Source organism: Myxocyprinus asiaticus, chromosome 17 (assembly GCF_019703515.2).
Source record: "Myxocyprinus asiaticus isolate MX2 ecotype Aquarium Trade chromosome 17, UBuf_Myxa_2, whole genome shotgun sequence".
In the NCBI taxonomy this organism is placed as follows: domain Eukaryota; kingdom Metazoa; phylum Chordata; class Actinopteri; order Cypriniformes; family Catostomidae; genus Myxocyprinus; species Myxocyprinus asiaticus.
The window spans coordinates 28,056,307-28,081,024 of record NC_059360.1 but is presented as its reverse complement, the minus strand read 5'-3'; the positions used below and the strand labels follow the sequence as shown (position 1 = coordinate 28,081,024).

At 40.1% G+C, this 24,718-nt stretch overlaps 1 protein-coding gene across 4 annotated transcripts in view; it reads left to right on the top strand.

Annotated features, from left to right (window-relative positions):
• Positions 1–24,718, top strand: part of LOC127455099 (ribosomal protein S6 kinase 2 alpha-like) — a 110,039-nt gene that overhangs the window by 62,717 nt on the left and 22,604 nt on the right. Inside the window, exons 1-2 of one of the 4 annotated variants that reach the window (XM_051722687.1) lie at positions 15,984–16,130; positions 20,777–20,830. The exons of 1 other annotated variant lie outside the window; for it this stretch is intronic. In XM_051722687.1, the coding sequence (XP_051578647.1) occupies positions 16,020–16,130; positions 20,777–20,830 (165 nt within the window). In that variant the 5' untranslated portion in view covers positions 15,984–16,019. Of the gene's footprint in view, positions 1–15,983; positions 16,131–20,776; positions 20,831–21,738; positions 22,065–24,718 lie in introns of those variants that run through there. 2 more of the 4 variants (XM_051722688.1, XM_051722686.1) reach the window with 2 other exon arrangements.

Here is a 24,718-nt window from a genome sequence, read left to right as displayed (position 1 = left end):
AAATAGCTAAATAAACATCAGTACTGTTTAGTATAAGTCAGTTGCTGACCATTTAAATAAACAATAAATTAAAATAAAATAAATAGCTAAATAAACATCAGGGGCCATTTGCACCAGCTATACGTACGTTACAACTTCAAATTTACACTACCGTTCAAAAGTTCGGGGTCACTTACCTGAAATGTTTCTCATGATCTTAAAAACCTTTTGATCTGAAGGCGTATGCTTAAATGTTTGAAATTAGTTTTGTAGACAAAAATATAATTGTGCCACCATATAAATTTATTTAATTACAAAACTAAAATTGTATTTAAAAAAAAAAAAAAAAAGTTTTTGAAATGGATGACCGAATAATTAAGAAAAGCAGCCACTAAGTGCCCAGCATATTGATGGGAACTCCTTCAATACTGTTTAAAAATCATCCCAGGGTGATACCTCAAGAAGTTGGTTGAGAAAATTACAGAGTACATTTCTGCAAAATCTAGGCAAAGTGTGGCCACTTTAAAGATGCTAAAATATAACATAGTTTTGATTTATTTTGGATTTTGTTTAGTCACATCATAATTCCCATAGTTCCATTTGTATTATTCCAAAGTTGTGATGCCTTTACTATTATTCTAAAATAAAAAAATAAAAAAAATTAAGAATGAGTAAGTGACCCTAAACTTTTGAACAGTAGCGTAGGTAGGACGTAACCCTACATATAAACTAAATATATACGGCAGCCTCCGACCAGGAGTAACTGATGGAATAAAAAAGCAGACTCATTTAATTACATCAATGAGCTCAGGTTTTGGTTGACTGGCATCAGTCCTTTCGACATATATGATGAGGTTGGCATTTACACTCATTTACATTTACGAAAAAAAAAAACTTACTTTTAAGCGGCTCTTCAGCATGAAACTGATCTAACGGTGCAGTTTTCAGGGTGCGTCACCCGGTGTCAAGTTTCAACACATTCAAAATATATATAGGATATTAAAATGAATAAATGTCTATTTTTCCAGCCTGCTGTATTAGTATTTATCACCCCTCATTTATTTTAGATACAGTTCCTATATATTATTATTTACACAGGGCAAATATACTATTTATTAAATCTACTTTTATTACGTATCATATTTTTAATGTCTGACTTTTAAATATTACATTTTATAAATGACACGACTGGAATTGTTCGGTTGAAGGGGGTACCAAACTGTGAATCCTGAACAAGAGTTTGGTGAATACGTTTACTCATTAGCTTCCACTCAGCTGACATCGATGAAAGTAGCTACGTGGTTAGCTAGTTAGCTGTAAGCTCATTGCCATGGAGAATAAAAGACGGACTTTATTTACTTTCCAGCACTGCGTCTCACCAACTAGGTAATAACATAGCCTGAAATCAACACTCAACAGACACAATCCACCACCGCACCGTTTTCTGCTGAGCTGCAAAAAGATGCTCTGATGTTTACCTTTCAATCTGCTACATTACTGACTGCACTGACAAACTATAGCTGGCTAACAGCAAACAGATGTGATAAACATGAGTGACATGGTTATATCGGTCGGGCACTAGTCCTAGATCGACATAACCCGAAAGGCTGCTCAGCAAGGAAGAAGCCACTGCTCAAAAACCGCCATAAAAAAGCCAGACTACAGTTTGCAAGTGCACATGGGGACAAAGATCTTACTTTTTGGAGAAATGTCCTGTGGTCTAATGCAACACAAATTGAACTGTTTGGCCATAATGACCATTGTTATGATTGGAGGAAAAAGGGTGAGGCTTGCAAGCTGAAGAACACCATTCCAACCATGAAGCATGGGGGTGGCAGCATCATGTTGTGGGGTGATTTGCTGCAGGAGGGACTGGTGTATTTCACAAAATAGATGGCATCATGAGGAAGGAAAATTATGTGTATATATTGAAGCAACATATCAAGACATCAGCAAGGAAGTTGAAGCTCATCGCAAATGGGTCTTCAAAATGGACAATGACCCCAAGCATACCTCCAAAGTTGTGGCAAAATGGCTTAAGGACAACAAAGTCAAGGTATTGGAGTGGCCATCACAAAGCCCTGACCTCAATCCGGTTTTGTGGGCAGAACTGAAAAAGCATTTGTGAGCAAGGAGGCCTACAAACTTGACTCAGTTACACCAGTTCTGTCTGGAGGAATGGGCCAAAATTCCAGCAACTTATTGTGAGAAGCTTGTGGAAGGCTACCTAAAATGTTTGACCCAAGTTAAACAAGTTAAAGGCAATGCTACCAAATACTAACAAAGTGCATGTAAACTTCTGACCCACTGGGAATATGATGAAAGAAATAAAAGCTGAAATATTTCTCTGACATTTCTTTCTGACATTTCACATTCTTAAAATAAAGTAGTGATCCTAACTGACCTAAGACAGTTTTCTATGATTAAATGTCAGGAATTGTGAAAAACTGAGTTTAAATATATTTGGCTAAGGTGTATTTAAACTTATGACTTCAACTGGGCCTTACTGAAATCTGTTTTATTTTTTTCCCAAATCTTTTTTCTTTTTTTTTCTTTTTCCTTTAATTAATTTCCTAGAATTCAGTGCTTTAAAGTTTAATTTCATTTCATTGTCCAAATGGTGTCTAATCAAATTCTTAAAGCTGGGGGGGGGGGAATTCAGTAAAATAGCATTGTTGTTTGTAATATATTGCTTAATTATTATTATTATTATTTATTATTAATAAAATTACTACAATTAATATTATATTTTACTATACAGTTGTAATAAATTTCTGTTTTAATTTCTTCAGTTTCAGGCATCTAGCTTTTATTTTGAATCGTGCTTTTTATTTTGACCTGTGGTTTGGTGGAAGCTTTACTACTTCTGGCGAATAAACAGTTAACTACATGGCCCAATGTGGACGTTAAAGTGCAAATCATGTTATTTAACTACATAAATATATATTCTACATGTGTTTCACACTTTCACGTTTTTTTTTTTTTTTTTTTTTTTAATCTCGTACAACGCAAATGACTCTCAATGTCAATGGAGTTCCAGTTAGTGTATGAGCGGTCTGCTTCACACATTCATTTAAAGCTCATGCAGCTCGAATGCAGACTAAAGGCCCTAACATACTCTATGTAAGTACATGAACGCAGACGTATCTTGCTATGCAAGCTTGATTTTACGTGTTGTTGCATTGTGAAGTGTGTCAGAGTGCAATTCATATCCTAACGCAAGTACGCGCTGTATTCTCAGCGTTGCCGCAAGGGGTGCTACAGCGGATTTTCTTTTTTCAATCAACAATAGTCATTGCAGAGCCGCAATATGAGGAGAGTCTTGCCGAACAAGTTAGATGATACAAACATATTGTTCTGTCATCCATGTTGACTCCAGCACATCTGGATTTGTTGTGCATAAAAAACTATTTCGCCCCTTGTGGTCCAAGGTTTGTAACTGACAGAGCAACGCAAGAGCGCACATAATGTATGTACAACAGGACCATGCATTGGCCATGCTTTGGCGAAGCGCTCGCGTTTGCGTACTTGCATGAAGTATGTTTGGGCCCTAAGATTGCAGAATGTCACGGTTTAATGATCACACTAGGACATATCACGATATTAATTTTATAGAATTTTGTAGAATTTTGAGGAAAATAATTAATTGAATCCATTTTGGAATAAGGCTGTAACATAACAAAATGTGGAAAAAGTGAAGCGCTGTGAATACTTTCCGGATGCACTGTATCCTGTTCTCTAGCTAGTTTTTTTATTGGAGAGAACAAGTTTAAAGCTGTTCTTTGTATGATTACTGATGGACTTCAGGAGTGTGTACCCACCCATGTTCTGGCAAACGAGTCCACATGAGTGGAGGGTGTGGAATGCTGTGGATTTGTGCAGTTTGTCATGAATGATCTGTTTGGATTTGAGAACTGATACTGGAATTCCAAAGAAACAAATATGGCTCATGGGTGTGATCCTAAATGTTAAAGGCATAAATCTCAGTAATCCACTGCATTTTTAGCTTCTGAGTTATGCTTTTAATAATATGATGGAACAGCCTTGCACTTCAAACACTGATATTTCTGTGATGGCTATCCCTGCTGGAAAAACAAACTGTTTAAACTACCCTAAGCTGGTTTGCTGGTCTTAGCTAAGCCTGACCAGCTGAAAATTGCTCAAAACCCCTCTAAACCAGCCAACAGATCAGCTTGACCAGGCTGTGAGACCAGATAAGATGAGCAAACCAATTTAGGATGGTTAAAGCTGTTTTTTTTTTATTTTATTTATTTGTTTGTTTTTGCAGCAGGGATGATAAAGAAATCTCTGACATGTATTCAGACAAACTCAAAAGTTTATTTGATTCCTAGCAGATATTATGGGCAGAAAAAGGGTTTTCAGTGGACTGATAAAGTATTGATAAACAGTATCTTATTTTTTATGATTACACTTAATAGAAATGTGTGTTGTGCATTTGCAGAACATCCCCTCATATGTGTGGGTCTTGAGCTCTGAAAGAACACATTGATCTCCGCGGGAGTATCTAGCATTCAATAGTGTCTCCAACAGTAATAAGATTGACTGAACTGAGCTGCTGTGTGTTTGCCGGTCACTGCCTCATGTGTTTGTTCAGACTGAATTTACCAAGCATTGGATGGGGCTATGATCAGATAATTACACAACACTCCTTTTAAAAGCGATGATATTAAATCAAATTGATGTCAAATCATTTTTATTTGTAAAGCGCGTTTCACAACAAAAATCGTTTTAAAGCAGCTTTACAGAAAATGAGGCTGTAACAGAAAATTATCCTGTAGTCCTCATTGAGCACTTAAAATGAAAAACGTGATTGAAAATCATGTTTTGAAAATTGTTATTCTTTAGGCCCCCAGTGAGCAAGCCAAAGGCATCTGTGGCAAGGAACCTAAAACTCCATAAGATGTTAGTAAACAGACGGAAAAAAACTTGGGAGAAACCAGGCCCAGCTAGGGAAGCCAGTTACCCCGAGGCTATATAGCATGAAAATAATGCCAATATTAGGTATCTATGTGTAATGCAAGTCATGTATTAATTGAATAAACTGTGTAAATGTTGTGGGCAAACATTTACTCATTAAATTATATCGACTGATTAATGATAAAGTGTCTTTGAAGTCCATCTCGAATTGACTGGAAGTGCAAGTAGATGCAGTGTCCTTTTTTATTTGGCTGATGAAGCCTATAGTTGGCATTGATTTATGTGTTCCAGTTAAGGTCGATCAACAGCATTTGTGGCATAATGTTGATTACCACAAACATTTATTTCGACTCCTTTTCTTTAAAATAGCAAAAATGTAGGTTATAGTGAGGCACTTACAATAGAAATAAATGGGGCCAATTTTTGGAGGATTTAAAGGCAGAACTAATCAACAACTAATCGATAATTATCGATAATTAAAATAATCGAAAATGAATTTCGTTATCGAATAGTTGAATATATGCCACAAGCACGGAGTAACTCAGTCAGTGACGTCACTTTACAGCCCTGTAAAAAATATTTCATGATAAGTTAAAGTGGGAAAAACACAACTCAAGATGTCCAGCACACGAGAGCACTTTATAAACACTTCCAAGAAGATCATAATAAGCATACAGTTTAACCTGGAGCGGTTGCTGCATCAGGTGCGTTGACAGTGATTGTGCTGTTTGATGCGCTTTAAGAGTTGTTTCTCTCCAGCGCATCACTTACATTTTACTGCAGTTTTCTATGCTTTGTGATGTATATATGTTATGAATTCAAAATCAGGCAAGTATTTTGCAATGCTGTCTGTCTTTACCACATGCGAGCAAATGAGCACGCGCATCCTCATCAATCAAATGGATCGCAATGGAGAAAGAGAGCGCAATAATTTTAATTTGACTTTACTTTGCCGTTTAGTAATCGTACAACATAATACATCGATTTCAGTAATCAATTGTGCAGCTCTCATGGATATCACACTGATGTCTCAGCGGTCAAAGTGTAGGGTTTTAAGTGTTTTGATTTAGCCTCATCACGTTAGCGCATGTTACAGTGAGCACCAGGATGAGACTTTCAGCACGAGAGTGAATTTGCACTGCGTTTACAGATGCTTGTACTATGTTAATCTGTATATAATGCTGAATATAATGTATAATAATGCTAAGGGTCCTGATATTTGATAGTTCTGATAATGCCAAATGTAATGTCTGATTTTACTAGTAAATTTATACTATGGCAAACATTATTTTTCTGGATAAGAATGCACTACCATTAAAATGTAATTTTTAAAAGAATAGTTTAGAAACATGTAATCAGTTACAATTAGAGCTGTCAGAATAAACACATTAACGCATGTGATTAATTAAAGTTTAACATGTAAATTTTTCTTAATCACGATTAATGCATTCACCATTAATACAGTCACTTGCACTTGTTTATCAGCGTACTTGGTCGTGATTTTATTTTTTGAGCCTCGCGACAAAAATAGTTTCGCCACCGAAACTATCTGCTCACTGCTGCGTCTGGGACACTTCTGGGACACTTCACCTTGTGACTCACGCTTGCAGTGTGAAGGGTGTAATCTGTTAACATGGGCACCAAAATGAAAATGCGCTGCTCATGCCCGCTAACAGAGAATATGTGAAACCGGCGTTACACTGACGCACACTTCACAACACACACTGACACACACAGAACCCTTCTACCAAGGTGAGCCTACAAACTTAGCTTAAAATAGCATAACACGGCAGTCCCATAGACATTCTATGATAACATGCTAGTTGACCATACGCTCTTTCCTTTGATAGAACCGTGGAGGTTGTTATCTTAGTAAATAAAAGAATTTCTGCACATACACACAACAGCATTTCTGTGATAAAATTATTAAGAAAGCAACTCGTAACACCATTTGATGTACAAAACAAGCCCAGATGGGACTTGTGATAGAAATCAAGTTCAAATTTTTCACCTGTGTAAGGCACATTTTAATGACCACAGAAGCACGTCAAATCTTAACTATCACCAAAATGCAGAATGAGAAATTTTTTTTTTTTTGCAAGCACTCTTCAAGTGAATTTCAAAGCGCCGCTGGCATTGCCGTCCTGACACGAATCATGAACGCAGCTTCACAATTGCTGTAACAAAGAGGATAGCCACAGTCTACTGGCAGATTAATGTTGTGGAGGATTCGAGTTTAATAGATTTAATGCCCATTGCAATGAAAATGCAACCTATGTGGGCACTAGTTATTTCAATTAGTCAAACTCCCACTTAGACTTTGGGAAACGTTTAGTGTTACTTGAATTGGTGCTATTTTAGTGCAATTCTGTCTTTGTTCTGTGGAAGGCTTCATTTGAAACATTTTAATAAAGCATTATATTGTTACATATTGTTTTGTTTTCTTAAGATGGAAATAAATGCATTGTGACAGGAAACTAAGTAAATATAGTGTCAAATTTCAGCACTTTCAAAATCTGCGATTAATCACGATTAATTACAAACAATTATGCGATTAATCGCGATTAAAAAATGTAATCGACTGACAGCACTAGTTAAAATACTATTTTAAAACTTAATATTTTAAGAGAGTGTAGTCCATTCTATGACTAAGATGATGCAAGCAGAGGTCAGTGAGGTGCATCACAGTCCGGCTGGAAGCTTGTGGCAGTTAATTTCTGCTGAAGTACAGGCAGTGGCTAGTGAAGTGTCACTTGTTGCGGCTGGAGTTGGCAGCAGTTCATCCTCTGTGAAGTCCATCATAATAGATTGAAGCGTGTCCCTGATAATGAAGAGATTTCACAAACGGAGGATGCAGAGGGAAAAACATGTTTATTTAACAACAAAGGATTTAAATAAAGGAAACAACATTAATCTGTACTTTTAAATCATATTTTGAGGTTTTTATCAGCTGGAAAGGTTAAACTACACTGTTCTTTCTGACGCAATTTAAAAATGCATGAATTATTATTATTATTCTTAACTTCAATCTTGCAATAGCCACCTTTTTAGTGCCACTCAAATTCCTGTTTCTTTCACTTTTCTCTGCATGCACACTCGTTCTTTGCAGATTTAGAGTTTATAACTTTCTCTCCTTCCTCTTTCTGTTCTATTATAGTGCCATACTTTAATGATGTAAGATGCAGGTGTTATGTCCATATTTAGTCATTTCTCATCACAAAGGAACATTAATGATCCTTCAGCTTGCTTGACTAACTTGATTCCACCGAATACAGCGCTACATTGCCCTCTAGCTGCCAGTTCCAAAACTGTGCTTGCACTGAACACATGCACTTTTCCAAATAAACAGACACTAAACAATGCATGCCTCTTAACTATGAAGTGCTCTGCCACTTACCATTAACCCAACCAGACTATTCTCTGCTCATTACAATCTCATGTTTATTCACACTGTTAATGAGGCCTACATACATATTCATGCACACCTTTCACTGATCAAAGAGGCATGAACAGTTTTTCCCACTTCATGTCTGCCAATTAATTCTTAAGCCTCTTCTAGCCCTTTGCCAGCTGATTGGCATGACAGATACGCATTGCTTCCGTTCGTCATTTTTCTCGCAGCGGCTCACGATCACACACCAGCTGCGAGTGTCATTGTTCCAAATGAGCAGTTCTGTAAGTCCAGTGCAACAGGTGGCCACACAAAGAGCCCAGTCGCGTGCAGCAACTGAAAGGAGACTCTGAAGCGCCCACTGCTTAGCAACACATGTTGAGATGTGATTGTTGCATTTAGATGCTTTGTAGTAGAGGTTTTAGGGCAGTGATTCCCAACCAGGAGTATGTGTACCCCAGGGGCTAGATAAGCAGATTCCAGAGTGTACTTGGAAAGCAAAACCTTTGTTAAACCTATTAAGCAGAAAAATAAAATAAATTCAGCAGATTAGCAATAGATTCAAATAATGAATCTCAAATCACTAAACAACATCAAAAAGAAATGCCCCCAGAAATGTCAAAGCTTGTGAAAGACAAACAAACTCAGGGGACTTACAGGAGCGGAAGCTAGTCAACATTGTCAAGTGACTGCCTCAAAATAAGTAAAATATTGTACCATTCCCGTCTAAAATGTTAATATCACAAAAAATATCAGTTTTTGATAGAGACATAAAACATTAGCCTCAATTGATTGTCAATATTTTAAGATCAAAACACATTTATAAGTGTCCATTGTCTTTTTATAGGTGCAAGCAGGCCACTAGCAAGGAATTGTGGACCCCCTGAATATATATTTCTCTGGCCCCTACCCTGTTCAAATAATACAGTTTCAAATTTGTTGTGGGCCCCCCTGGACCTTTGGGCCCCTAGAACTGTTACCACCTTTCACCCCACTGGGTGTAAGGCCTCAATATCACTCATGTCTATAATTTTTTTGACTTTCTAACTTTAGGGCCCAGTTATGAAAGTATTTGTGCTCTGAGAAAACTCTGAAATATTTATACTTGAAGAAAAAAAAGTTAGTATACTGTGTGTACCTACCAATATTTATGAGCCTAGCAATCATAATTCTTGAGATATCATGCCCTAAACAGGTGTTTTTGACCCTGGAAATAGTAATTTTGGGGGCTGAAAAAATATGAAGATGTTGGAATCTGCAACAAATATTTTACATACTTTAGTTTTAGACAAAGGTGTAGATTTAGATAGGGATTGTAGGGACATGTCCCTACCAAATTTCTGAAGATCGAGAATGTCTCGACCAACATTTGGGCAATTTTACCACAAAGAAAATACTTTAATTTTAAGTATGATTTCTTTTAATTTTAATTACTATATAAGTTCAGTATCATTATTTATTTGTAAGTTATTGTCAAACCTCTTCTTAAGGGGCGAATAAACGCTGTTGTCACGTGTCACCTGTTACTTTTCTGAGCACTGTTCAAGGTGCATCAATCATTTGTGATTTACTGAAAAAAATTTAAATGGAGATAACACAGGCGGATTTCATTTGAAGAATGAGACTCTTCTCTTGAAGATACTTGGTGCAGGATTTTATGATGCCAGCGCTTCCTTTCCGCTGTCCGCCAAAGCAGACAAAGAGCTGCTCGGAGTTTCTAAAGCTTTGCGTGCGATCCAAATAGATGCGTAAATCACGCACCGGACACAGCAACGGCAAGGCTGGGTCTGCTTCCTACTGGGGCAGCGCTTGCAGATTCACCACCTGATCCCTAAATGGGGTCGTGGGAACCTTGGGCACATAGCCCGGTCGGGGTCTCAGGATCACGTGAGAGTAGCCCGGACCGAACTCCAGGCACATTTCGCTGACAGAGAATGCCTGCAGGTCCCCTAAACTCTTGATGGAAGTGAGCGCAATCAGGAGGGAAGTCTTCAGAGAGAGTGCCTTTAGCTCGGCTGACTCCAGCGGCTCGAAGGAAGCTCCCCGTAGTCCCCGAAGGACTACAGAGAGATCCCATGAGGGAATGAGGTGCGGTCTGGGGGGGTTCAACCTCCTAGCACCTCTCAGGAACCTGATGATCAAGTCGTGCTTCCCCAAATACTCACCATCCACTGCATCGTGATGTGCCGAAATGGCGGCTACATACACCTTCAAGGTGGAGGGGGACAGCCACCCCTCCAAGCCCTCCTGCAGGAAGGAAAGTACCGATCCGACTGCGCATCTCTGGGGGTCTTCACATCGGGAGGAACACCACTTAGCGAACAGACGCCACCTTCAAGGCATACAGGCGCCTCGTAGAGGGAGCCCTAGCCTGAGTGATTGTGTCTACCACCGCGGGTGGTAGGCCACTTAGGTCTTCCGCGTCCCATCCAGGGGCCAGACATGGAGGTACCAGAGGTCTGGTCACAGGTGCCAGATGGTGCCCCATCCCTGAGAAAGAAGGTCCTTCCTCGGGAATTCGCCGGGGGGGGGGCTGTCGCGAGGAGCGTGAGGTTCGAGAACCATGTCTGGGTGGGCCAGTAGGGTGCTACCAGGACGACCTGCTCCTCATCCACCCTGACCTTGCACAGGGTCTGTGCAAGTAGGTTCACTGGGGGAAACGCATATTTGCGTAGTTCTGGGGGCCAGCTGTGTGCCAGCGTGTCTATACTAAGGGGTGCCTCGGTCAGGGCGTACCAAAGCGGGCAGTGGGAGGATTCCCGGGAAGCAAACAGGTCTACCTGTGCTCGACCGAATCGACTCAAAATCAGCTGGACCACCTGGGGGTGTAGTCTCCACTCTCCCCTGAGCGTAACCTGTTGTGACAGCGAGTCCGCTGCGGTGTTGTGGTCACCCGGGATGTGAATGGCTCGCAGCAACTTGAGGTGATGCTGACTCCAGAGGAGGAGACAGCGGGTAAGTTGTGACATGCAACGCGAGCATAAGCCGCCTTGGCGGTTGATGTATGCCACCGTTGCCATGTTGTCTGTCTGAACCAACACATGCTTGCCCTGGATCAACGGCCAAAGCCTCCACAGGGCGAGCAGTACTGCCAACAACTCGATGCAGTTGATTTGCCAGCATAGCCGTGGGCCAGTCCAGGAGCCAGCAGCTGCATGACCATTGCATACGGCACCCCAGCCTGTCTTGGAGGCGTCCATCATAACCATGATGTGCCTGGAGACCTGCTCTAGGGGAACCCCTACCCATAGAAATGCTAGGTCATTCCAAGGGCTGAAGAGGCGGCGACAGATCGGTGTGACGACCATGCGATGTGTCCCGCAGCGCCATGCCCATCTCAGGACTCGAGTCTGAAGCCAGTGCTGAAGCGGTCTCATATGTATCAACCCGAGCGGTGTGGCCACCGCTGAGGATGCCATATGCCCCAGGAGCCGCGAACCAATCTGGACGCCGGACACTCGCTAGAATGCATTTTTGCATCAGCATCTTGAACGGGAGTCTGTGCAAAGCCTGGTTCAGTACTCGCAGGTCCAAGATTGGCCGCAACCCACCGCCTTTCTTCGGTACGATGAAGTAGGGGCTGTAAAACCCCTTCTTCATCTCGGTCGGAGGAACAGGCTCTATCGCACCCTTCCGTAGAAGGGTAGCTATTTCCGCGTGCTAGGTAGCGGTGTTCTCGCCCTTCACTGAGGTAAAGCAGACGCCACTGAACCTGGGCGGACGCCTGGCGAACTGAATCGCATAGCCGAGTCGGACGGTCCGGATCAGCCATTGCAACGGGTTGGAAAGCGTGAGCCATGCGTCCTAGCTCCGGGTGAGGGGGACCAAGGGGACAATCTTGTCGGACGTACTGGTGGGTGGGGCCTCGCGGCGGGGCGGAGCCTGTGGCGCCACATCGAGGGGGCTTGAGTCGAGGGACATTGAAGCACTTACCTGGCTCCTGATACCCACCATAGGATCGGTCGGGGAGGGGGGAGGAAGTATATCGTCCCCGCAGTCCATCGGAACCATCCCGGTGTGGGCATGCTTGTGCCACAGCTGGGCGCGCAGGGCCGGGGGGGCCGCCGCTGGAGCGCCAAACCTGCTGAAATGGAATGGTGGATGGTGGTCGTGATGATGGCCGTGCGCACTGGATATGTGACCCAGGGAACAAGAAACCCGCTCTTTTGTTGATCTTTTGGGTACCTCAGCCTCTTGGACATGTGGCGAAATTAAATGAAAAAAGATTCTCCTCCCGGCCCTCCACCGGGGGATGGAGTGGTCTGTTCACCAGCTCCAGAGCAGCGGGTCTCCTCATCCCTGGGTCGCCCGTCTCGGGGCTGCTTCGAAGCCTTTCTCGGGTTCTTGGTGGCCGGCCGTGAGACGTGTGGCATCTGCTTCGTGCTTTGGGCTTCACGCTGGGGCCGGGCCGTGGGGGCGGGCTGCGGCAGAGCCGGTGCTGTTGCTGCAGGAGGACGCCCTTGGCGATGAGCAGACGGGGTGCAGGGTCTTGAGCCACGCCGGGGCAGGATATGTTGAATGCCCGTAGCTAGAATGACCAAGACGGGGAGCTGCTGGGGTGGCTTGCTTTCTTATGAATGCAAGCCGCGACCGCAACGTTGCCATGGTCATGTTCTCACAATGAGGATAAGACCCATCCACGAATGATGTCTCCACGTGTGCAGTGCCTAGACACTTAAGATAGCGATTGTGGCAGTCAGAAGCGGAGAGATAACGACCGCAACCAGGAATAACACACAAACGGAAAGGCATCTTTAAAAAAACGTTCTGTGTGTGCCGCTCTTTTAGAATGAAAATATACTCTTTTTAGAGTATACTCTTTTAGTTATTCTGCCGAAGCGCCCAGGGGCGTTCTCTGCACTCCACGGGTGCAGAGGGGGAGAAGCCGCTGAAATGCACCATAAAATCCAGCAGATGAGGTGAATGAACTCACGGATGAATTCAGCTTCAATGAATAGAGCCGCTCGGCTCCGAAGAGAAAATCTGAATGAGTGGTTGCATACCAGCTCCTTTTATACCCGTATGTATAATATTGGGCATGCAAATTCCACTCGCCAATTCCCATTGGCCTTTTTTCAAAGATCAGAGGTGTTTAGGGCTCCCAAGAGTGACCCTTAGTGTCACTACATCGACACAACATCGAGTGAGTGACAGGGAACAAGCAAACATTTCATCAGTCTACGTCAGCGCAAGAATGTTTTGAACTAATATTGTATATTTTCTGCATGCAATGTATAACATACATTTAGCTAATACAGGTTTCATTTTGCATATTGAGAAGAACCTCGGGGTAGATAGGACAATGTTTTGTCAATAAAATATACAATAAAATTATGCCTTTGTGATCAAAATAGTCATTCGTTGTAAACCTAAAGCCTACTTTGTTTAGAAGTCCTACTTAGATTTAAATGTAACTACATTTAAATAAGCAATATGAGAAAAAATTATAGTATGTGGGAGTGAGAGGAGTTAAAAATTATAAAGTGAGGAAAAATGTCATGTTGTATCAATGCTCCATTCTACCAATAATTTGTTTATCTTGATACATTTATTGTGCACATGTACTGTAACTTGTTTATGTTGCCTACCCTTTGTTTAGATTTCCATTTGTTTAATGCTGGATAATACATTGTACAGAATGTCAATTCATATCCCTTGGATATCATTGTTTTCTTGATGTAGATCTGCTTGAAAACAATTATATTTGATTTTGAAACATTCATCTTTATCACATATTGCCTATCGCTTTGTCCGACAAGTATATGATAGTAAATAAATAGTGAATAAGACATGTTATGTGACGGAATAAAGTTATTTTGCCTACACTGATGAGCCAAAATATTTTGACCACCCGCCTAATATGCTGTTGGTCGTACGCGTGCTGACAAAACAGCACTGACCCACCGAGGCATGGACTCTACAAGACCCCTGAAGGTGTCCTGTGGTATCTGGCACCAAGACATTAGCAGCAGATCCTTAAGTCTAGTAAGTTGCGAGGTGAAGCTGCTGTGGATCGTACTTGTTGGTCCAGCTCGTCCCACAGATGCTAAATCAGATTGAGATCTGAGAAATTCGGAGGCCAGGGCAACACCTTGAACTCTTCATCTCGTTCCTCAAACCATTCCCAAACAATGTGTGCAGTGTGGCAGGGCGTGTTATCCTGCTGAAAGAAGCCACTGCCATCAGGGAATATTACTGCCATGAAGGGGTGTACCTGGTCTGCAGCAATGTTTAGGTAGGTGGCACGTGTCAAACCGACGTCCACATGAATGGCTGGACCCAGGGTTTCCCAGCAGAACATTGCCCAGAGCATCATATTCCCTCCACGAGCTTGTCGTCTTCCCACAGTTCATCCTGGTACCATCACTTCCCCAGGTAAACTGCGCACACATGCACGGCTGTCCACGTGATGTAAAAGAAAACGGGACCCATCGGACCAGGCGACCTTCTTTCACTGCTCCAAGGTCCAGTTCCGACACTCGTGTGCCCATTGTTGGCACTTTCGGCGGTGAAAGTCATCATGGGCACTCTAACCGGTCTGCGGCTACGCAGCCCCATACGCAGCAGGGTGCAATGTACTGTGTTGTGACACATTCATCCTGTAAGCATCTTTAACATTTTCTGTGACTTGTGCCACAATAAACCTTCTGTCATTTCGGACCAGATGGGATAGCCTACGTTGCCCTCGTTTATCGATGAGCCTTGGGTGCCCAACACCCTGTAGCCGGTTTATGGTTTGTCCGTCCTCGGACCACTGTCAGTGGTACTTGCCACTGCTGACCGGGAGCACCCCACAGGCCTTGCCATTTCAGAGATGCTCTGACCCAGTCATCTGGCCATAACAATTTGTCAAAGTCGCTCAGGTCTTTACTCCTGCCCATTTCTCCTGCGTTAAACAGTGGTCATAATGTTTTGTCTCATCGGTGTATATTACAAGCTTGACTTTCTCATATTTTCTAAATACCAACATTCTGGATATTATCCTCCTTGCAATATGTCCCTACCATCTTTCAAACAAAACCCATGCCTTTGGTTTTAGGTCACCAACAACAAATAAGCAAGATACTGTATGAACAAAATCAGTCTAAATTAGATGTTTTGTGGCTTCAAAATAATAATTCAGGGGCTGAAAATTATGAAAATGTTAGAATCTGCAAGGAATATTTTAAAAACTTTAGATTTAGGTATTTAACAATACATAAGCAAACTTTAAATAAAAACATGGTGCAGCAACAGCCCAATCTGATTTGACATGGACTGACCCTACAGTACATGATGAGTCTGTGTTTCACTCACATATTAATTGTTTAGAAGTGAATAATTGTACTAATGGACATTTTAATAATATTAGTAATAACGTTAAATGATATCCAGTATAATATCACTTAAAAAGGAACACATTTGGTGACAAAAAGGGGTACTTGAGCCTTACTGAAATGTTGCGATTACACTGTTTTTGGGTAATAGCTGTGCACATTGTCTGACCAGGGGCTTAAATGGAACTAAAGCCAGTTAGAGTATGACACCAAGTGTCATGCACACTTGTTTAAGTGTGGAAAGATGTCTGTGTTAATAGGAGAGAGCAATCGAGTGACTCTGAAGTTTCACCATTTCCTCCACTATCCCCTCATCTAGATACACATCTCTCTTCTGCAACATTTTCAACATTTCCCAATTTCTCATGACTCAAGAGGTCTAAGTATGTGTGTGTATGAGCAAGAGAGAGATCAGTGACAGACAGCCCTCACTGAAGTCTTCATTGACATGGGTCAGGGTGGAGATGTGGAGACATATCTTCCGCACCAAGCCACGCATGCAACAGGCAAGTATACCTGTCCTTTTCCAGAGGGAATTGAAAGCTAGGAGGGGAGTATGTTTAGTATGTTTAGTAGGAGAGGAAGTGGAGAGACGCTACTGACAGAAAACTGACAGAAAGAGAGGAACAGGAAAGACAAATCTCGCTTTTCCGCTTACCTGCAATGTTATCACACCTGTGTTACCCACCTTGTTCACATGTGGTTAGAAAAGTCCAGGCGTGTTTTTAGTGTTTCATTTGAGTAGTTAGGACTGAGGTTTTTGTTGTCATTGTAATGTTTAAAAGACTTAAAGTAGTTTTTTTGTGCAGCAGTTTGTATTGTATTTAGTGTGAACATCCCTCATTTGTCACAGCTGTGTTTCAAAAATGGATCATTTCTTCGTGTGATCAAACTCTATTTTAAGTATTTGTGAAACAGGAAACGTCTGGTATACGATGCAAAAGCTGCTGTCTGTAGCTTTGTGGGTTGTTCAGTGTTGCGAAAAAGTGTGTTAAATCATGTGTGGTTTCACTTAATATTGATTGTTCAGCTAAAAATTCTGTCTAAAACACACAATAGTTCTAGTTAAATTGACAAAATTGAGATCATTAGCAGTGTTACCTATTATAAAACAAGGTTGAACAAGAATTGCACCGGAAGTGTTTTTTTTATTTTTTTGGTCAAATTCCCCTGAAGCAGTGTGAAAGTAAAATGAAAGATTATAAGAATTTTCAGATGACATAGACTGTTTAACTGTTAAGCAGTGTTGTGCTCTGCTCAAATTGACTGTTGAATGCAAGGGTGGCTGCTAAAAAGAATGTTAGAGAAGTTTCTATATCCTGCTTAACATAAGCTAGAACAGGAAGTTTAGAACTTGTTCCTGATATCTGTGGTACACTGGCCCGTGTGTGTGTGTGTGTGTGTTAATTATAGAATGTCAACCCGTATCCTAGTGCCGTCGATCTCAACTGGTAGGTACAACCAAAAATGGGTAGCAACCAATCATATAAGTATGCAAAGTTAGAATGAAAAGTCTTGTCAACTTTATCAAAGGCAGAAGAAAACACATTATCTCAGGTGTATAATATACCTTATCTCTTGATATCAAAAGCCATGTGTCTAATAAAACATGGTATTTTGTTGCAAATTCCATCTGTAACACTTTACAATAAGGTTGTATTTTTTAACATTAGTAAATGCATTAGGTATCATGAACTAACAATGGCCAATATATTTTTACAACATCTGTTAATCTTGGTAAATGTTAATATCCCAGTTTAATATGCAGAGACAAATATAAGTAAGCCACTTCTAGGTTAATTTTCTTGAAAACTGTGAACTCTGGGTCTCTTGTTTTGAGCGACCCGTCTCATGAGACACAACAACATTGAATCGAACAATGGTTTGAGTTGAGGGCGGGAATATCTGTTTGTTTGAACATCAACAGACGGGGCATATTCAGAAAGCTGTTTTGAAAACAGTGTTTATTTTTGCAATTCCGTTACAAAATACAATTGTTCATTGTTAGGTCATGTTAGTTCAGAATGCATTAACTTTGTTAACATATAAAAATTTTCATTTTAAAAATGTATTACCATTTGTTGAAATTAACATTCACCAAGATTAATAAGTGCTGAAATAGTTCAGGTTAGCAAATGTTCATGAATACAACCTTATTGTAAAGTGTTACCATTCCATATCATTTGGTAGAAACTGGCCAAAATAGGATGGCAATATGGAAAGGTTGCATGACATGCCCTCATCCCTGAAAACTGTAATGTTAAATAAGTTTCAATGTTTGATTTTAAACTGTTTTTTGTTAACTTTTATACTAATTTTTGTATGACATTAATGTATATTGGGTCTCCGCTTAATGTCCAAATTAAAATCTGTTTTCTAAAGCATAACCAATTGAGAACCACTGACCTAAAACACCTACTGATACAGTTTATTGTAGTTTCAACACTGAACGACTGTAATCATTAGCTTACAAAACCGGGACAGAGAAGACTCTAGAAACCTTAGGGGCCTTTCACACCGAACGCATTCTGCGTTCAATCTAGACGCAGTGGCACTAATAGAGAAGAATGCAAGATGTGGTTGAATTTGAAGTTTTTATAACTTGACACATCATCGAAAAAGTTTGTGATCCTGTGCAGGATGCTGAAAAAAAGACACAAGACACCGTGCAAGGATCAAAAGTGTACGCCTGGCGCATATTTACATCAGAAATCAATTGAAAAACAGCACAGACTGATGCAAAAAATTGTTGAACGGCCACTTAGATGGTCCATCAGCACACAGGAGTGGAAATGAGAGGAAAATAGAGTAATTTTGTTCTCAGCAGTGTTTATCTCGTCAACAAAATCATTGACGAAAATGTTCATTGACGAAAGGTTCTTTAGATTCTTCAATAATATGAATACAGAACTAAAAAGAAGCACCACGACAATTAATGAACAATTTTATTAAAGGACAAAGTTCACAAAAATATGACTAATACTGCAAGATATTAACAGTGCAAGAAATAAGCGGAAGACGTAGAGAAACATCTGCTTATAGAAGATATTAGATATGGATTTATCTAATCCACTAATCAAGCGTTTTGGGGATTTCCTTGCATGAGCTGCACGAGTTGGCCGTGCTGAACACCGGCAAAATGAACCACTTTAAAACGGGTTAATTACCTCACTCAAGCGCATCCTGTTTACACATGAGATTAATCATGTCCACGACATACTGTATATGTAAAAAGGAGTTTAAGCATGAAGTACACTCACTGAGCGCTTTATTATGAACACTATGGTGCCCGACATGGTCTTCTGCAGTTGTAGCCCATCCACCTCAAGGTTCGACGTGTTGTGAATTCTGAAATGCTATTCTGCTCACTACAACTGTAAAGAGCGATTATCTGAGTTACCGTAGCCTTTCTGTCAGCTCGAACCAGTCTGGCCATTCTCCACTGACCTTTCTCATCAACAAGGCGTTTCCATCCACAGAACTGCCACTCACTGGATGTTTTTTGTTTTTGGCACCGTTCTGAGTAAACTCTAGAGACTGTTGTGCTTGAAAATCCCAGGAGATCAGCAGTTACAGAAATAATCAAACCAACCCGTCTGGCCAACAACAATCATGCCACAGTCAAAATCACTGAGATAATTTTTTTTTCCCCCATTCTAATGCTTGATGTGAATATTAACTAAAGCTCCTGGCCCATATCTGCATGATTTTATGCATTGCACTGCTGCCACACGATTGGATTATTAGATAATCACATGAATAAGTAGGGGTACAGGAATTCCTAATAAAGTGCTCATTGGATGTATAGTGGATAGTGGATTTTTTGCAAAACCTAATTTTTCAGACTAGTCCTAGGCCTTTCGATCGATTGGAACCAAACTAGTTCAGAAAGATTCTCTAGAGTCTCATTATCAATAATTATCAAAAAAGTTTGAACTTAGATTCAACGTCACGACTGCACGCCAAAACGTAAGAAGTGAGTGTGGCCTTAAATGGCCATAACTCTTGAACGGAATGAGATATTTTCACAAAATTTGGGACAATTTGAGGACACATGAAAAAAGTTGCGGCCCTCGTCTATTTGGTGGCTCAATACCAATGACAAACATAAAAATAGTTCTAAATATGGGACCTTTGGTCCAATCGATTTAAAATTTTGCATGCAGTGTCTTTGTCCAAGGTTCCATTAAGGTCTCTGAGAACAGTCACATATCTTGAAAAATATGGCCACAATCAACCAATCAAATTTCTGCAGCTATTAGCTAGGGTTAACAAAGAACGATCAGAACGAAACGTGGTGGGCCTATTTGACTTTTGGCCCAAAATGTCTGTGCAAAATTAGAAACAAATTGGCCACCAGGAGATGCCATCACGCTTTACATGCTTGTAAATGGGTGTATATTCTACGAAGTTTCATACAGACACACGTTATTCATATCACAGCTCTCCTCATTCTGAACCATTGGTGTCGATCAAATTGTTTGTTAAATATTTGAGATAATTTAAAAGGCCTACTTTTTCGAACTAGTCCTAGGTTTTTCACTCGACATTAACAAAACCTGTACAGGAAGAATATTTGGACAGCCTGGATCAATAATTATCAAAACAATTTTGAACTTTTTATTTGGCATGGCAACAACAGGGTAATTTTTAAATATGGCAGTAGCATGGTTTACCCAAAAGCCTATAACTTCTAAAAGACAAATCCAGTTTTCATCAAATTAAGTACACGTGTGACATGTGATTCTGTAGGATCATGCAAAATTTGGTGAAGATCAGACAATAGTTGGTGCTATAACAGTCAGGAATGTTAAAAAGGCCATATCCAAAATTAGGCCAAAATTATGGCAATTTATGTCTATTTTAGGTGCTAGTGGTCTGTCATATAAATACTTGATCTTTGGCCCTTGAACGCTTGCACTCCGTTAATTGCTGCTTGCAGCTATATTAATACAACTTACATCTGCACAGACAATGATGCGAATGAACAGGTAACTTTAAGTTATGCGCTAGTCATAATATGCGTAACGTGCGTTGCGTAAAAAAAAAACTAAAACAAAAAACTGTGTAAAATTAACACTTATTATCTTAATTAAAAAGTTAACACTTGACATTTTCTGTTTACTTTTTCTCTCCAACCCCACTTGAGCAGCACAAGTCACAGATCACCTGGGTAGAGAGAGAGTTTGCTGATATCACTGGGAAGGTAAGAGTCGCCCAAAGCGCCTGAGCTTTCTGCTACAACCTGCTTTCTTATTCAGCTGAGCTCTATCATACTGTCTGTCAGCTCAGGTTGAAATAAGGTTTACCGTAGAGGAAGAGGAGTGATGTGGCATGCCAGAAAGTCTGAACATTAGTGGCTTTGGTGTTTGTTGTTCCTTCAGTTATGACTTCCTCTTGTCATATCAGTCATATCATATTTTAAGCACTTGACGGTAAGGGAGGAGTATAGATAGAGGGGAAATAAGAAAGTCATTATGAGACAGAATGGGCATTTAGGTGTCCACCTGATGGAAACAGACATCATCTACATCTCAGACACATACTGTGGGGTTCAAATGTCTATGTCCACATTGAAAATCTAGGATTAAAAATCTTATTTAAACTTGGAACAAAAAAGTTTTCAAAAAATGAAAACAGGGAACTCTATGAAGTAAAATAATAAGAAACATTGTACACTATGTCTAGATCACTTTAGTAAATTTGTGACATAGTCAATGTTAAATTCTTTGAATGAATAGGTCAGATTTTTCTTTTTTTTTTGCATTGAAGCACACAAAATGCCCTTGCAAATACTGTAAGATCATACTGGCATTAACTGTATCAGGTTTTGCTCAAACTGATGTTAATGTTTGAATTCAACTTTTCACTCAAATTGTTGCTAATATAATTTGTAATAAAAAAAGTTATTAAATTAAAATTCATGATAGCATTTTCAATGTGGACTTTTGAACCCCACTGTTTCTTTGTTTGTTTGTTTGTTTCTTTATTCTTTCTGCCCTTCTGTCACACTTTACTCTGTCACATCCTCTCACTTCTTTTTTCTCACCAGTTCAGTTTTCAGGTCTCAGTCTCTTCCTTCCTCTTCCTGCCTACCGCATTTTAGTTTTCGAGTAGGGCAGAGCACTCCCATACACACACACCAAACCCTGCTTGCTCACTCCCTGAGATGAGTTTTGTCGTCCGAGCCTGCCCTGACCGCAGGCGGATGGGGGTAACAGTGGGATGCACTGGCTAGAAGGAGGGATGAAGAGATGGAGAAAGAGAAAGAGAAGAGGAAGTTTAAAGTCAGTCAGTTGTTGAATCTCTACCTGTTCAGACGGCAGCATGGTAAGACTTTATCGAATGGCACTCAGTCCAGAGAGGAGACGAACAGCACAAAAAACTCCATCCGTACTCCATCCAGTGCAGCTTCAACTGATGAGCACGCGCTGTGTACGGTCAGTACACGCATACGCAGATCGCATTGCTGCTTGAAGAGCGCTTGGCATAGGTTACATTTTTTTATTTGTGCCACAACAGTTGTTGCCAGTTGTTGATGTAAACGAGTCCACTTGTGAAAATGCTTCCATGCTTGACTCCACTTGCGACTAGTTTGTACAAAACCTGATGATTCATATTGTCCCAGCATAATTTGAGAATGTGCCAAAGAGCATCTTGTGTGCTTCAAAAGGAGTTAACGTGGTCAGTGATTTCACAAATTTGCATATTTGATTACTGACCTAGAAATAGTGAAGAATTTTAAATATTTTTTCTTCATTTTAGATTAAAATATCTATTTGTTTTAAATGTTTAAAATCCTACAACTTTTCTGTTTATATCCAGGTTTAAATTAGATTTTGAATCTATTTTTTTTTTTTTTTTTTTTTAGTGTGGACTCAGACATTTGAACCACACTTTACATTTCTGAGATAAACAGCGTAAATGACATATTACAATGTCATTTTATACTGTTAGAAGTCAAACACTCATGTGTTTTGACCCATCAAGTGCATCTTTCATGTGGTGTGTAGCATCAGTGCAGGAGAACCACTGTGAAAGGTGTTGTAGCATATTTCTGGAGCACTGTGACACCTGGCTTTTTTTAACGCTGACCTCCACTGGTTTGAGTTTGGCACCTAAAAAAATGCTTTATATACTGTGTGGTTCTTGTGCTTCTGAAGCCTCAGTTTTACCAATGAACCAAATAAATTGATCTGAGGTAGGTTACTTGCTGCTAACCTGAGGCACATTATGACACTTAATATAAATCAGCTGTAGGATCTGTCACAAAGTTTTATTGATGTAAAATTCCAATATGGTAATATTTCCATTCCAATAGGGTTTCAGAGTGTGATTTTGTTGGTTAATCAATCAGCAGTATGACATATCTAGTGTGGTTTGTTTACAAGCAGCTGTTTTTGCTGGTGGCAAATGGGCAATGAGGTATGGTGTTTTAGTGTCACAGGGCTTGGTGTGTAAGTGTAATGGGCTTTAATATGTTAGGTTAAGTGATCCCACTTTATATTAGGTGTCTTTAACTACTATGTACAATGTACTTATGTTGTAACTACATGTTGTTCTGCAAAATTCTCACAAGATTCACATGTGCTATTACTGAGGTTGAGGTATGGTTGTAGGTTTAGGGGAAGGTTTTAGATTAGGGTTTAAAGTAAGAGTTGGGGTGGGGTTATGTTTAGGATTAGGGGTAAGGTTATAACAGTGTAACTACAGATGTAAATTAATGCAGGTACTTTACTGTACAATGCAACAACACAAATGTACACAATAAGTAGAGTTGGGGTACTCAAGTTTGGACTCGGACTCAAGTCCGAGTCATGAGTCCAGTTTTAATGGACTTGGACTTGTCACGGACTCGGATGCATTTTTACTCGGACTTGACTCGGACTCGAGCCTTTGGGACTCGGGATTTTTTTCCGACTCTAGCCGAGTCCATGACATTTGTGATGCAATGAAAAAATAGAAAAATAAAGCAGAAATTAATGAACACACCTCCGTCTGCATGCAGCTGTATTAGCCCCTGAAGTCGTATACATAGCCAGAGTTGTTTCACTGTGTTTAAGCAAACACACGCACACACACGTACACATAGGCACACTCATCAGTCAACCAATACGCTTGAATGTTACTACAGAGATTACTGTATAACATCGACTACCGAGGTGGCTGGCACGACGAAAACATAAAGTCGGGTATGTATCCAATGTAATAGAAACTATACAAGGCAGTTTCACGCAACACTGGACCTGTCAACTGGTAAAACTGCGTGTGGCGTTTGTGCAGCCAAGACGGTGCTTGCATTGCGGTTTTATCGTGGTTAAAAACTTAAAATCAAGAACTTTGTGTCAAGTCACACACATCATGTCTCTCACAGTTTACTAAAAACAGCATATCGAAATAAAAATACATAAAAATAGTATTATTGGATATTGAGTCTTTTTAGCCATAATGTATCTACACATGTAGGCTTCTGTAGTCTCTTGTGGTCCACACAGTGTTGTCAGCTTGAACTGGTCCATAATAGCTTGATGAATTAACTGTGTAACCTTTTAAATAGTCGGGGGAAAAAAACGTTATTGCTAAAGCAGACAGCAACTCTAAACAGATAAACAGCACCTATTTATTATTGACTGACTATTACAAAGCATTGATGAGCTGCTTAAAATACATTCTTTTACAGCATTTGTCCACCATTCACAACATTCAACCATGCACAATAAAATATTAGGATATTTTGGGCAGTGAAATGTTTTGTTTATAATTGAATTATAGACTATAAATAAATTTATTATACAATGACAGAGTTTGTGTATGAAGCAAAACTTCATGTTACGAGATTAATTTAGTTGGTTATGATGTTTTTATTTTAAATGTTTATTTTATTTTATTTTTATTGCAAACCACAGGGTAACTTATGCACGTCTTTTTTAGCTTATCTCTGACACTTTTGAAGGACAATTCTGTTAAATTTATGACTCAAAATTATTATTGTCTATGTTTTTATGGTTAAAGAGCTCAATGAAATTTTCTTTGGTTGGTATTTAAAGATTTCAGACTGATTGCAGACCAACGCGGCTGCCGCTCAAGCAAATAT